This window comes from Saimiri boliviensis, chromosome 14 (genome assembly GCF_048565385.1).
Source record: "Saimiri boliviensis isolate mSaiBol1 chromosome 14, mSaiBol1.pri, whole genome shotgun sequence".
In the NCBI taxonomy this organism is placed as follows: domain Eukaryota; kingdom Metazoa; phylum Chordata; class Mammalia; order Primates; family Cebidae; genus Saimiri; species Saimiri boliviensis.
In genome coordinates, this window is record NC_133462.1 from 50,817,151 (window position 1) to 50,830,878 (window position 13,728).

Sequence of the window (13,728 nt, forward strand, 5' to 3'; positions counted from 1 at the left end):
CAAAAAGAGAAAAAAGGCCGGGCGCGGTGGCTCAAGCCTGTAATCCCAGCACTTTGGGAGGCCGAGGCGGGTGGATCACGAGGTCAAGAGATCGAGACCATCCTGGTCAACATGGTGAAACCCCGTCTCTACTAAAAATACAAAAAATTAGCTGGGCATGGTGGCGCGTGCCTGTAATCCCAGCTACTCAGGAGGCTGAGGCAGGAGAATCGCCTGAACCCAGGAGGCGGAGGTTGCGGTGAGCCGAGATCGCGCCATCGCACTCCAGCCTGGGTAACAAGAAACTCCAACTCAAAAAAAAAAAAAAAAAAAAAAAAGAGAAAAAAGACTTGCATTTGGCAAAGAGTTGATATTATCTACCATTAGTATCACATAGACTAGCAAAACTGGGCCTATGTGCTAAGTTCGGTAAACTGAGATTCAGAGAGAACAGAACTGGCATGCAGAACCAGGTAAGAATACATTTCAGGTAAACTAGCAGGTCATAAAGAAAGAGTTAAGATATTGGTAGGACTTTCACAAACCTGTGTGAATGAAGGACAAAGATGATTTCTAAAAGATCAGTACAGGATGACTAAAGTCCAGGAAAGAATTTCTTGAAGGCAAAACAGAGTAGTGACTTCATCTAGGGAATAGAAAGCAGGGAGGAAAGGACTGGGAAACTCAGGCCATCTCTAAGGATATATGAAAGTAGACTCTGGGTGGGATTGATAGATTAATCAGGTTTAGAAGAGATATTCATCAAATCTCTTTGAACTAAAAGCTGAAGTTTTCTTTTTCTTTCTTTCCTTTCTTTTTTCTTTCTTTCTTTTATTTCTTTTGAGATGGAGTCTTGCTCTGCAGCCTAGGCTGGAGTGCAGTGGCACAATCTTGGTTCACTGCAACCTCTGCCTCCCTGGTTCAAGTGATTCTTCCGCCTCAGCCCTCCGAGTAGCTGGGACTACAAGGCGCACGCCACCACGCCCGGCTGATATTTGTATTTTTAGTAGAGACAGGGTTTCACCATATTAGCCAGCCTGGTCTCGAACTACTGACCTCATGATCTGCGCGCCTCAGCCTCCCAAAGTGTTGGGATTACAGGCGTGAACCACTGCACCGGGCCTAAAGTTCAAGTATTTTTATCAACTTCTCAGAACAGAGAAAAAGAAAAGATACTGAGACTGCATATTCTCTAACTGGCTAAATGAAGGTCAGGATTATGTGGCTATACTGTTTTTATCTTCTTTTTAATATTTCTATAAAAATCCATTTTACAATTCTTAACTTTGCCTTGGTTGAACTAAGTGGAAAAATAATATATAATAATCATCAAAGTAACTAAACTTTACTGAACATGTCAATAAAAACAGATTAGCTATTTAAACTATACCAAAAGCTTTTTTATGCAGACACTACTATCATCTTAATTTTATATACAAGGAAACTCAGGCTTAAAGAAGGTGAGTGAAGGATCAAGTGAAGAATCCAAAATCTGAATACTCAATCACTATGCTATTACTGTATCTGTTAAGTGGTAAGGTTTGGTAGTAGATGTAATACTATACAAACTTCATTCTCTAGAAAAATACAATGGCACTGCAGGGTAGATACAGAGATAAAAACTAGGAGGAATAACATAAGCAGCAGTTCCTACTGGTCTGGCCCATTCTATCACATAGCTTCTTACAATACTCCTGTTGCTTGAGATCCAAGTACCAATACCAGGGAAAAGGGCTTCCGGTACCTGTCAGAACACGCATGGCTCCATGGACGGCATTTAAGTCTCCGCTCACCAACATCTCCATGAGCAGGTTGAAGAGTTGGGGCCAAGCTTCAGGCCAGTCCCAGTGGGCAATAGCTGACACTGCATAGGCCACACTGGAGCGCACTTTGCTTATCGATTCTCTCAACCCATTAGGCAATAGCTCCCGGATAACAATTTTTGCCTGTAAGGGATAAAAGTCCACCTGCTATTAGATCAGGTTATATGTGACCGGTAGAGCCCAGTCCAGTTGGGAACTGTGTTGAAAAAATAATGCGTACAAGGTACTGCGTATCTACAGCAAACTCCTATATAGAAACTTGACAATTCATTTGGAGAGTTCATCTGTGATCTCTAAACTTATAGCATCCATTACAGTAGCCACTAGCTACACATAGCCATTAAAATTTTTATAAATTTAAAATTCAGTTCCTCAGTTGCACTAGCCCCATTTTAAGTGCTCAACAGCCGTATGCAGCTAGTAGCTATTGTTTTAGACAGCACAGATATAGAATATTTCCATAATTGCAGAACGTTCCAGAGGAAAACTTGCTCCAGATCTTATACCTCAAAATTTCTTAGGAACTCAGATGATTCCACAGTACTGCACTAAGTACAAACATTATTTCATTTAATTCTTAAACCCTTAGTTGGTAGTTTTATTCTCATTTTAGAGATTTAGGAAATTAAGGCTTAGGCATTAACTACATTTCCAATGATCTAATAACTTGTGAAAAGCAAAACTGGAATCTGAACACAGCCTGACACTTGAGCTCTCTAATCTACAGCACTATGCCCACAATGCCAGCCACCAATCTCCTTTTCTGCCTAGTCTTTTGATTGCTCCATGCTGTCAAAGAATGTTGATAGTCTTATCTCTTAAAGTGGACCCTCATATTTCCTCAGGTAGACTAATCATTAGTAACTGACTTACCCTTTCTGTAGTTTCAGGAGGCCTAAATTTCTCTGACTGGGCACACCAGTGAGTCTCCACATATTGTTTCAAGATGACTGATGCCAGCTGTGAAGAGAATAAGCCAAGTAGTACAGCAAGAAAAAGAATTTTTTCACACATTAAAAACTATACACATGGCCCGATACATCTGAAGTATATCTAAATCCGGCGCAACATCCTAGGTTATTTATAAATTGGCCTTATTCTTTCTCTTTCCCATAAGGAAGTTTCATTACCAAGGAAAGGGAATTTACTTATAAATTGGGCCAGTATGGACTTACCTGACGGATTGCCAGTGCCCCCTGGGGATCTACAGTCAGCTCTGCCAAGTGAACACCAAATTCTGAAAGAGAAAATTTTATTGTGAGTCTAAGGGCACCCAGGAAAGCCACAGCAATTTACTAAGCTCTTACCCTATGCCAACAAAATTTCAGAAAGAAACTTAATCTGTTGCTTCAAAAAGAGCTGATAACTGCTAAGATTGGTTCCTCCGAATAAAAGAAACAAGTTGGCCTGCAGGACATGTTACAATGAAGTTCCAACACCCTCACACTTTCTCCAATCATTGCATAGCACCTTCCAGCCATCTTCCCTTCCAAGATGGCAACACCTTCCTTGTAGACCAATTAAGGCAGTAATTAAGTGAAACATGGAGCCAGGCATGGTAGCTCACTGCCTGTAATCCCAGCACTGTGAGAGGCCAAGGTGGGTAGATCACTTGAGGTCAGGAGTTTGAGACCAGCCTGGCCAACATGGTGAACGCCCATCTCTACTAAAAATACAAAATTAGCTGGGCCTGGTGGTGTATGCCTGTAATCCCAGCTACTCGGGAGGCTGAGGTAGGGGAATTGCTTGAATCTGAGAGGAGGAGTTTGCACTGAGCTGAGATTGCACCCTTGCACCCAGCCTGGGTAACAAGAGTAAAACTGTCTCAAAATAAATAAATAAATAAAAATAAAAAAACATAAAACCATCTATTCCTGAGGACAACTTAAAAGGTGAGATTTCATGAGTTGCCCAGATGTATGCCACCAATTATGAACTGATTAAGTATAAGAAAACCTGGTTTCAACAAACTTAGTCCTAAAAACAAGCAGTTTCCAATGAGCAATGGAACTTGAACTGCACATTGGGAGGATGTAAATAACTCTTACTTCCAAATTAAAATTTATTTTAAAAAATGGTTATTACTAAAATAAATTTTGTTTTAGAGACAGGGTCTCACTCTGTCTCTAATATAATCACAGCTCACTGCCGTGTCAAACTCCTAGGCTCAAATGAATCCTGCCTCAGCCTCCCAAGTAGCTGAGGCTACAGATGCATGCCACTGTGCCTGGTTCCAAATGAAAACTTAGACCTAATATATATTTGCAAAGGAGTCAACTATAAAATTTTTTTTTTTTTTTTTGAGACAGAGTTTCGCTCGTTACCCAGGCTGGAGTGCAATGGCACGATCTCGGCTCACCGCAACCTCTGCCTCCTGGGTTCAAGCAATTCTCCTGCCTAAGCCTCCCAAGTAGCTGGGACTACAGGCGTGCGCCACCATGCCCAGCTAATTTTTGTATTTTTAGTAGAGACGGGGTTTGACCATGTTGACCAGGATGGTCTCGATCTCTTGATCTCGTGAGCCACCACGCCCGGCCTTCAAATATTTTTGTGAAAAGAGGAAGAAAATAAAAGAATGTAAAACCAAGAGTGCATTGTAATTTCTACATCTCGCATTGCCGGGCTGTGCTATCCAATGCTGTAGACATTAGCACAATGGCTACTAAGTACCTGTAATGTGGCTGGTGAGAATTGAGATGTCTGTAAATGTAATACACACTAGATTTCAAACTTAGCGTAAAAAAGAGTAAAATATCCTTTTATACTGATCAAATGTTGCAATAATACTTTATCTTTATCAGGTTAAATACAGAGTTAAAATTTAATTTTATGTTTCTTTTTTCCTTTTTAATGCAGGCACTAGAAAATTTAAAATTTCACATGTGACTCATACTGTATTTCTGTTGGACAGCACTATGCTAAGGAATGAACAGCAGCTTTCTAGACTTGCTCAGTTTTGGTAGACACATAGGTCACAAAAGGCTCATCACTCCCATTTGGAAGGAGCTATAGATTAGTGTGATTAAGAGAATGGGACGTTTAGGTTCAAATCCTGAAGCCACCGTTCCTGTCCTTAGGTAAGTTTCCTTTCTAAACCTCAGCTTCCTCTCCAGCAAAATAGGGATACTAGTATCCGGGCCAGGCACAGTGGCTCACACCTGTAATTCCAGCACTTTGGGAGGCCAAGGCGGGCGGATCACCTGAGGTCGGGATTTCCGGACCAGTCTTACCAACATGGAGAAACCCCGTCTCTACAAAAAATACAAAATCAACCAGGTGTGATGGCATATGCCTGTAATCCCAGCTACTTCGGAGGATGAGGCAGGAGAATTGCTTGAACCCAAGAGGCGGAGGTTGCAGTGAGCCAAGATTACACCACTGCACTCCAGCCTGGGCGACACGAGTGAGTGAAACTCCATTAAAAAAAAAAAAAAATATATATATATATATATATATATATACACACATACATACATATATATATATATACATACATACATACATATATATATATACACACACATACATACATATATATATATATATATATATATATATATATATATATGCCGGGCGCAGTGGCTCACGCCTGTAATCCCAGCACTTTGGGAGGTCGAGGCGGGTGGATCGCAAGGTCAAGATATCGAGACCATCCTGGTCAACACAGTGAAAACCCGTCTCTACTAAAAATACAAAAAATTAGCTGGGCATGGTGGCGCGTGCCTATAATCCCAGCTACTCAGGAGGCTGAGGCAGGAGAATTGCCTGAACCCAGGAGGTGGAGGTTGCGGTGAGCGGAGATCGCGCCATTGCACCCCAGCCTGGGTAACAAGAGCGAAACTCCTCCTCAAAAAAAAAAAAAAAAAAAAAAAAAAAATACTGGTATCGATATATCAAGCAATCCTTCTAAGATTGAATAATATAACATATGTAAAGTGCTTTGCACAATATCTGCCACAGCGGTAAAAACTTAAAAAAAAAATAAGTTATTTTGCTATTTTTTTATCATCCATCACGAATACACTGGGTATGGCTTTCCCATCTATGTAACTAAAGTTACTTTCCATGTAAGTTCTGCTTTCACTGGAATGGCTGTTCAAAGGGCATTTATACAATAGAAAAGCTTAATATCAAGAAAGAGTTGTTACATGCAATGTTTCAAGTTCAAGGCTTATCCAAGTAACCAGGGCAAAAACTGCTGAAAATGACCTATGTCCATATTTTACAAAATAATTTTTAGACTTACAGAAAAGCTAAACAGTACAGAGTTCATGGATATAATTTATCCATTTTCCTCTTATATAAGCAACGTGCAGTGATCAAAACCCAGGAAAATTAACATGTGTACAATACTATTAACTAAACTAGACTTGGTAAGATCTTCGCCAGTTTTTTTCCTTAGTGTCCTTTCTCTTTCAGGATCCCATGATCCCACATTGTATTTGGCTGTCATGTCTCCTTAGTTTCTTCTAAAGTATGACAGTTCTTCATTCTTGTCTTTTGTGACGAGAACACTTTTGAGGAATATTGATCAGTTATTTTGTAGAATGTGTATCAATTTGGGTTTGACTAAAGTTTCCTCATAAACATGATTGAGGTTATGCATTTCTGGCAAGAATACCAGAAAGTGATGCTGTGTCCTTTTCAGTATATCATACTAGGGAGTACATAATGTTGATAAAAACGTTATTACTGGTAATGGTAACCTTGATCACATGGCAAGGTCTGCTGGGCTTCTCCACTTAAAGGTACTGTTTTTCCCTTTGTAACTGATCCAAATCTTGGGAGAAATACTTTGACATTTTGCTATTATCCTGTTTCTTTTCAAACTCTCGCCCACTGATTTTAGCATCCATCTGTGGGTGTTACCTGCCTAATGGTGATTTTTTATTTCTTTTATTCTCTTCACTTACTAATTGGGATTCCTTTATAAGGAAGTACTGTCCCTTCTCCTTTATATTACAATATTATAAAAGACGTATTTTGGTTTTCATCCATGATTCCTGATTCTTAGCTCCTGTAAGTCTTATTATTTCCTAAGTGACTAGAGTAACATCTTTTTTTTTTTTTTTTTTTTTTTTTGAGACAGAGTCTCACTGTCACCTTGACTGGAGTGCAGTGGTGCTATCTCAGCTCACTGCAACCTTTGCCTCCTGGGTTCTCCTGTTTCAGCCTCCCAGTAGCTGGAATTACAGGAGTGTACCACCACGCCCAGCTAATTTTTGTATTTTTAGTAGAGACTGGGTTTTGCCATGTTGGCCAGGCTGGTCTTAAACTCTTGACCTCAAGTCTGTCGGCCTCAGCCTCACAAAGTGCTGGGGATTACAGGTGTGGGGTACCACACCTGGCCAAGAATATCTTTTGTTGAAGTATTTAGCTTTTGTTCTTAGTTCCTGAAGCAGCTCCTGAAGGATAAAGGTGACAGATAGTCTTTTCTTATGTACAAGATACTTTTTCTTGTCTTTTTTTCCCCCCACATCACCTCAACTTTCTTTTTTTTTCCCCATTCCCCTACCTGATGCAATAGTCTTAGGACCACGGCTGCAACTACATGTGCTGGAAGCAAGGATGATTCATAAGCTAGAAATTGTAACTATGTATTTTAACTTAAGTCAGCATTTCGAATGGACTGATGGGAATGGGTTGTGCCTTCACCCCATCCAGCAAAATTGGAGCTAACAGTTAATACAGCTATATTGCCTGATGGCAAAAAATAGTCCACTAGTTTTGCACCTCTGTAACCTAACCCTGTCTGAATGGGGGTACACTGAGGAAGAGATACTTGCTAGACTAGTATTGTTGCCTGCAATCTAGACTAGCACAGTGGCTGATTGTAATGCCCCTTCCAATGGTGGAAAGTTTGGGTACTTTTTAGAGAAGAAACAGTAGCTCAGAGGAAAGAAATGAGTAAGTGGATTATGAACTGAGAGGAATACAATATTGCATTAACACTTCAAATGAGGCTCAGAGCAAGAGATGACACTGCCTCTTACCTCAATTATATCAAATGCCTGAAATGGTAAAGCTCTGTTTGCTGAGACTACCTCGGCTTTTGGAACCTCACAAGAATGAAAGGAAGCCTGCCAACCTGAGTGGCTTCACCCTGGGAGATATTCATACAATATAATGAACTAGACTAATTATTAATTCTTGAATGGGATTCTAGTAATGTGGCAGAATCTTCTGAGTTGTACATCCTTTTGATGTAAGGGATCAGGGTTCGAAGACCCAAGGGTGGACTGTGATATTGTGAAATACATATTTGGTCTTTGACCTCATTTCCTGGCAAACAGCTCCTAAATTCCTCAGAAACTCGAAAGTGATGTCTTCTTATATGCTAATAAGCTGACTGATGGCTGGCAGCTCCTTGTATCTTCAGGATGGGGGCTGGTTACTGGAAATTACCTAGGTAAGATTAGAGGGTTGGGACTTTCATCCCCTATCCCCACCCTCTGAGAGGGTAGGGGGGCTGAAGGTTAAGTTGATCATCACCGGTCAGTGGTTTAATCAATCATGGTAGGGTGGCAGTCTTGGGGACAGAGCTTTCAGTCTGAAGGACCTGCTGCTGTCTTCGGGTAGATAGGCTGGAATTGAACTGGAGGACACCTAATTGCGGTTCTTGCCATTGTTAAAAAAAAAAAAAAAAAGGAATTGGAGGACACCCAGCTGGTGTCCACTACAGAACTGACTGCTTGCTTGATGGTAGGAAGAAATTTTCATATATTTTTTGAGGTCAGAGAAGTCTTCTGTGCTGACTGCTGTAGTGTGAGAGCAGAGGAATAATGGTTTGTTTTTTTCTTAATATTTATACCTATATGAACTCATAAATATTTTATTCTATGAGTTTTAATCCAATACTATCTTATTTCTTTTATTGCTCAAATTGTTCCAGCTGTGGCCAATGGAACTCCTTACAATTAACTCTTGTGTACTTCTATATGTCTCCATCCTTTATCAAGCGCTTCCTTATTTTTCTTATACACAAAATAGTCTATACTTATCTTGTATTTTCTCTGCTGAAGCCCTGATATCAACTTCTCCTCCAAGAAGCCCTGGTGTCTTTTAGTGGAGAATTATATTTAGAAACCAAGATGTGAGCACTAGGTATGTTCATTGCTACAGGAGTGTCACTAGTCCTAGGTGTTCTCAGAGAGCAGAGCTGGGAAATACAGTATATCTAATCATCTATCTATCCATCCATCCAACCATTTATCATACTGATTGATAGCCCAGAAGCCAAAACCTCAAGGTTCATTCAACTCTTCCCTCTTTCCTTATTTCTAACTTCTTTCTCTGACAGTGATACACATGGCTCTCATCACCTATATTTACTTATTTTTTCAATCTTAAAACATAAAGCAATTACAGAATTATTAATCCATACCTTTGTGAAAAACACACCTAATAACTGAAATACAATTTTGGTGTATAGTTTTTTTAAAACTGTAACCTACATAATGCAGTCAAATACTATTTTAAAGTTACTTATGTTTGTTTTTCCTCTCACCTAAAATAGTTATGTTATTCATTTGTAAAACATTAAGGTTCATTTGTTACTACTTCTATTTCATTTTTAGTGCTCCATCATTTGATTTTAATTATTTATTTATTTTTGGTATGTGAAACATTATCATGATTCTCAGAGTCAAAGCTATACAAAAAGGAATATTCCAAGAAGTGTCACTTCTTCCTCATCCCTACTACCTTGTTTTCATTACTCACTTCTTTATATACCTTCCCCATCCACTCCATGCAGGCAGGTAACCAAAATCAATTTTAAATTTTCTTTCCTGTATTTCTTCTTTTTTTTAAAATTTTGTATTTTAATTTTGCTTACACTTGTCTTTTTTTTTTTTTTTTTTCCTTTTTGTGGAGAATGGGGTCTTGCCATATTGCCCAGGCAGGTCTCGAACTCCTGGGCTCAAGCTATCCTCCCACCTCTGCCTACCTAAGAGCTGGAATTACAGGTGTGAGCCACTGCGCCCAGCCTTCCTGTATTTCTTTTACATAAATGAGCAGATACTTTTTTTTTTTTGTTTTGTTTTGTTTTTGTTTTTTTTTTGAGACGGAGTTTCGCTCTTGTTACCCAGGCTGGAGTGCAATGGCGCAATCTCGGCTCACCGCCACCTCCGCCTCCTGGGTTCAGGCAATTCTCCTGCCTCAGCCTCCCGAGTAGCTGGGATTACAGGCACGCGCCACCACGCCCAGCTAATTTTTTTGTATTTTTAGTAGAGACAGGGTTTCACCATGTTGACCAGGATGGTCTTGATCTCTTGACCTTGTGATCCACCCGCCTCGGCCTTCCAAAGTGCTGGGATTACAGGCTTGAGCCACCGCGCCCGGCCTACTTTTTTTTTTTTTAATATTCCCTTCTTGTTTACATGAAAATGAGTATATTATAGACACTCTTTTGCACTTTGCTTTTTTTTTCAGCTAATATATCTTGGGATTTCCAAATCAGTTCACCGACATTCCTGAACACGCAGATTTCCACGTTATTCATGTGCTCTCCTCTGTTTGAACAGTTAGATTTTCCCCCAATATTTTGTTTTTATAAATAATACGGCAGTGAATAACACTGTGCATATGTATTTTTGAATTGCTGAAGATATGTCTTCAGCATAGATTTTCCAGAAGTGGGACTGTGTGTCAAGAGGTTAAGTGCATTTGTGGAGCTATTGGGTGTGATCAAATTTTTCTTCAGAAGGATTACACCAATTTGCACTCCTACCAGCAATACATAGGAGCATCTTTCTAGTCTTGCCAACAGAATGTGCTACCATATTTAAAATTTTTTGGCTGGGTGCGGTGGCTCACACCTGTAATCCCAGCAGTTTGGGAGGCTGAGGCAGGCAAATTGCTTGAGCCCAGAAATTCAAGACGAGCTTGGGCAACATGGTGAAACACCATCTCTACAAAAAATAGCTGGGCATGGTGTGGCTCATGCCTGTAGTCTCAGCTACTTGGGAGGCTGAGGTGGGGAGGTCACCTGAGCCCAGGAGGTTGAGACTATAGTGAGCCATGATCGTGCTACTGCACTCCAGCTGGGCAACACAGTGACGCCGTGTCTCAAAAGTAAATAAAGTAAAACTTTTTGTCAGCCTGACAGGTGAGAAATGGTTAATTTAATGCTTTAGATTGTATTTCTCTAATCACATGTGAGTTTAAACCCTTTGTGTAGAGGGTTGTTTTGGTCCTTTGTTCTCAATTTTTAAGAATTCTTTATATATTAAAGGTATTATCCTTTTGTCTGTAGTATATGTTGTGGGGAAAAAATTTCTCCCAGTTTGTCAGTTGTCTCCTGATTTTTTATGTGGTGTTTTTGCCACGTAAATTGTAAAAAAAATTTATGTAGTCAAATTTATCAAAATATTTTATTGCCTCTGGATTTGAGTCATAGTTAGAATGCCTTTCCCTATGTCAAAATTAAAGAGAAATTCACCCATGTTGTCCTCTAGTACTTGTACAATCTCATTTTTTCTATTTAGATTCCTAATCTCTTTAGAGTTTACTGTAAAAAATCTAGTGTGAGATAGGGGTCTAATTCCAAACGGCTACACAATCATCCCAGCACTCTTTATTAAAACGTCCACCTTTGGTGATTTGAGATACCACCTCCATCTATGTTAAATTTCCATAGGCACTTGGATCTATTTCTGGAGTTTCTATTCTATTCCACAGTTGTATTTGAGTACAGTGCTGCACTGTTTAATTACAGAGGTTTTATGTAATGTTTAAAAGTCTAATAGAACTAGTACCCCCTTGCAGTTTTCCTTTTTCAGTGTTTTCATTCTCCCTTGTCTGTTTTTCTATATGAACTTTAGAATCAACTTACCTAGCTCATCTATTATGGTGAGTTGTCCTATCTAACCACAGAGTGTGTCTTTCATTCACAGCTGATTTTAAGTCTTTCAACAGTGTTTTAAAAGTTTCCTCTGGCCGGGTGGGCGTGGTGGCTCACACCTGTAGTCCCAACAGTTTGGGAGGCAGTGGTGGGCAGACTGCTTGAGCTCAGGGCTTCAAGATCAGCCTGGGCAACATGGGAAAACCCTGTTTCTACCAAAAATACAAAAATTAGCCAAGCACGGTGGCACGTGCCTGTGGTCTCAGCCATTCAGGAGGCTGAGGCAGGCAAATCACTTGAACATGGGAGGCAGAGGTTGCAGTGAGCTGAAATTATGCCATTGCACTCCAGCCTGGGAGTGAGACTCCATCTCAAGAAAAAAGTTTCCTCTAATAGGTTTTTACACACTTACTTTTTTGTTGATACTGTAAATGGTTTTGGTTCCCCCCAGCCCCAAGCTAGCTGAGATTTTATTTTGGGCCAAAAAAAAAGCAATTGAATTGTTTTGCAGCTGGAGGCGTGGGCAAGGGGGTCTCAATCTTCTTCACAACCACAGCCTTGGCGGAGCTGGTGCGGCTGAAGGAGCTGGGGCCTGTGCCAGAACCAAAGCTGGAGCCCATGTCATAGCCGAGGCCGGGGCTTGTGAGGCCCTCCATAGGCAGAGCTCAGACCACCTGCATAGTCGCTGTTGGTCTTCATATGGATACTCATGTTCCGCATCCCAGACTCCAGCTGGCTCTCCTCACCCTCCAGTAGCCTGCGGTAGGTGGCGATCTCGATGTCCAGAGCCAGTCTGACATTCATCAGCTCCAGGTACTTGCGCAGCTGCCACGCCATGTCCTGTTTGGCCCACTGCAGGGCGGCCTCCACTTCCTCCTGCTTGGCACGAGCATCGTTGAGTGCCAGCTCCCTGCGCTGCTCAGCATTTGCAATGGCGGAGGGAAGCCCTCTGGCCTTTAAGGCCCTCAGTCTCAGCCTGGAGCCAGCTGATGTTCATTTTAGAGATCTCAGTATTTGTATGCTGCAGGTCATCCCTGTGCTTCCCAGCCTGCGTCTGCAGCTCCTCATACTTGATCTGGTATATGCTTTCCACCTCAGCCCGGCTGCGGTTGACAATCTCCTCATACTGCGCCTTGACCTCAGCGATGATGCTGTCCATGTCCAGGGAGCACTGTTGTCCACGGACAGCACCACAGACGTGTCCAAGATCTAGGACTGCAGCTCCCGTATCTCCTCTTTATACAGATGCCTGAGGAAGTCGATCTTGTCAATCAGCCCTTCCAGGCAAGACTGCAGCTCTACCTTGTTCATGTAAGCTGCATCCACATCCTTCTTCATGAGGACAAATTCATTCTCCACCTCTGTATACTTATTGATCTCATCCTCATACTTATTCTTGAAGTCCTCCACCAGCCCCTGCATGTTGTCAAGCTCCGCCTCCAGCTTCAGCTTCTCCTGGCCCAGAGTCTCCAGCTGCTGCCTCAGGTTGTTGATGTAGCTCTCAAACATGTTGTCCATGTTGCTCCGAGCCGTCTTCTGCTGCTGGAGGAGGTTCCACTTGGTCTCCAGCATCTTGTTCTGCTGCTCCAGGAACCGTACCTTGTGGATGAAGGAGGCAAACTTGTTGTTAAAGGTCTTGATCTGCTCCTTCTCCTGGGTACGCATCGCCCGGATGTTGAGGTCCACTTCCAGGTTAAGGGGGCTCAGCAGGCTCTGGTTGACAGTGACGGCGGTGATACCTCCCATGCCCATGCCACTGGCCCCAGCATAGCCTGCACCCAGGCTACCCCGGAAGCCGCTGCTGCCCACTCAGGAGAAGATCGAGGAGCTCACACGGGCACCAGGCCCACTCATGTAGGAGTGGCTGCTGAAGGCCTGGGGGGCCAGAGGTGGACACCCTGTAGGACTTCTGGGTCACTCTGATGGACATGTCAGAGGCAGGAATGGAGGCAGGCAGGCTGAACCAGGAAAAGATTCCAGAAGGAGCGGAGAAGCTGCTTCTTCTGGTTTTGGTTTTTAAAAAGCCATTATGTCCTCTAACCTTTTATTGTTTGTATATGTGAAAGGCATTGATTTTTGTAT

General features: G+C 41.7%; 1 protein-coding gene across 3 annotated transcripts in view; it reads right to left on the reverse strand.

Moving 5' to 3' along the window:
* IPO9 (importin 9) overlaps nucleotides 1-13,728 on the reverse strand; it is a 55,698-nt gene that overhangs the window by 31,482 nt on the left and 10,488 nt on the right. For all 3 annotated transcript variants that reach the window (XM_039465983.2, XM_039465984.2, XM_039465985.2), the window contains 3 exons: nucleotides 2,978-3,039; nucleotides 2,676-2,762; nucleotides 1,724-1,925 (listed from right to left, as the gene is read on the reverse strand). In XM_039465983.2, coding sequence (XP_039321917.1) covers nucleotides 1,724-1,925; nucleotides 2,676-2,762; nucleotides 2,978-3,039 — 351 coding nt within the window. The remainder of the gene's footprint in view (nucleotides 1-1,723; nucleotides 1,926-2,675; nucleotides 2,763-2,977; nucleotides 3,040-13,728) is intronic.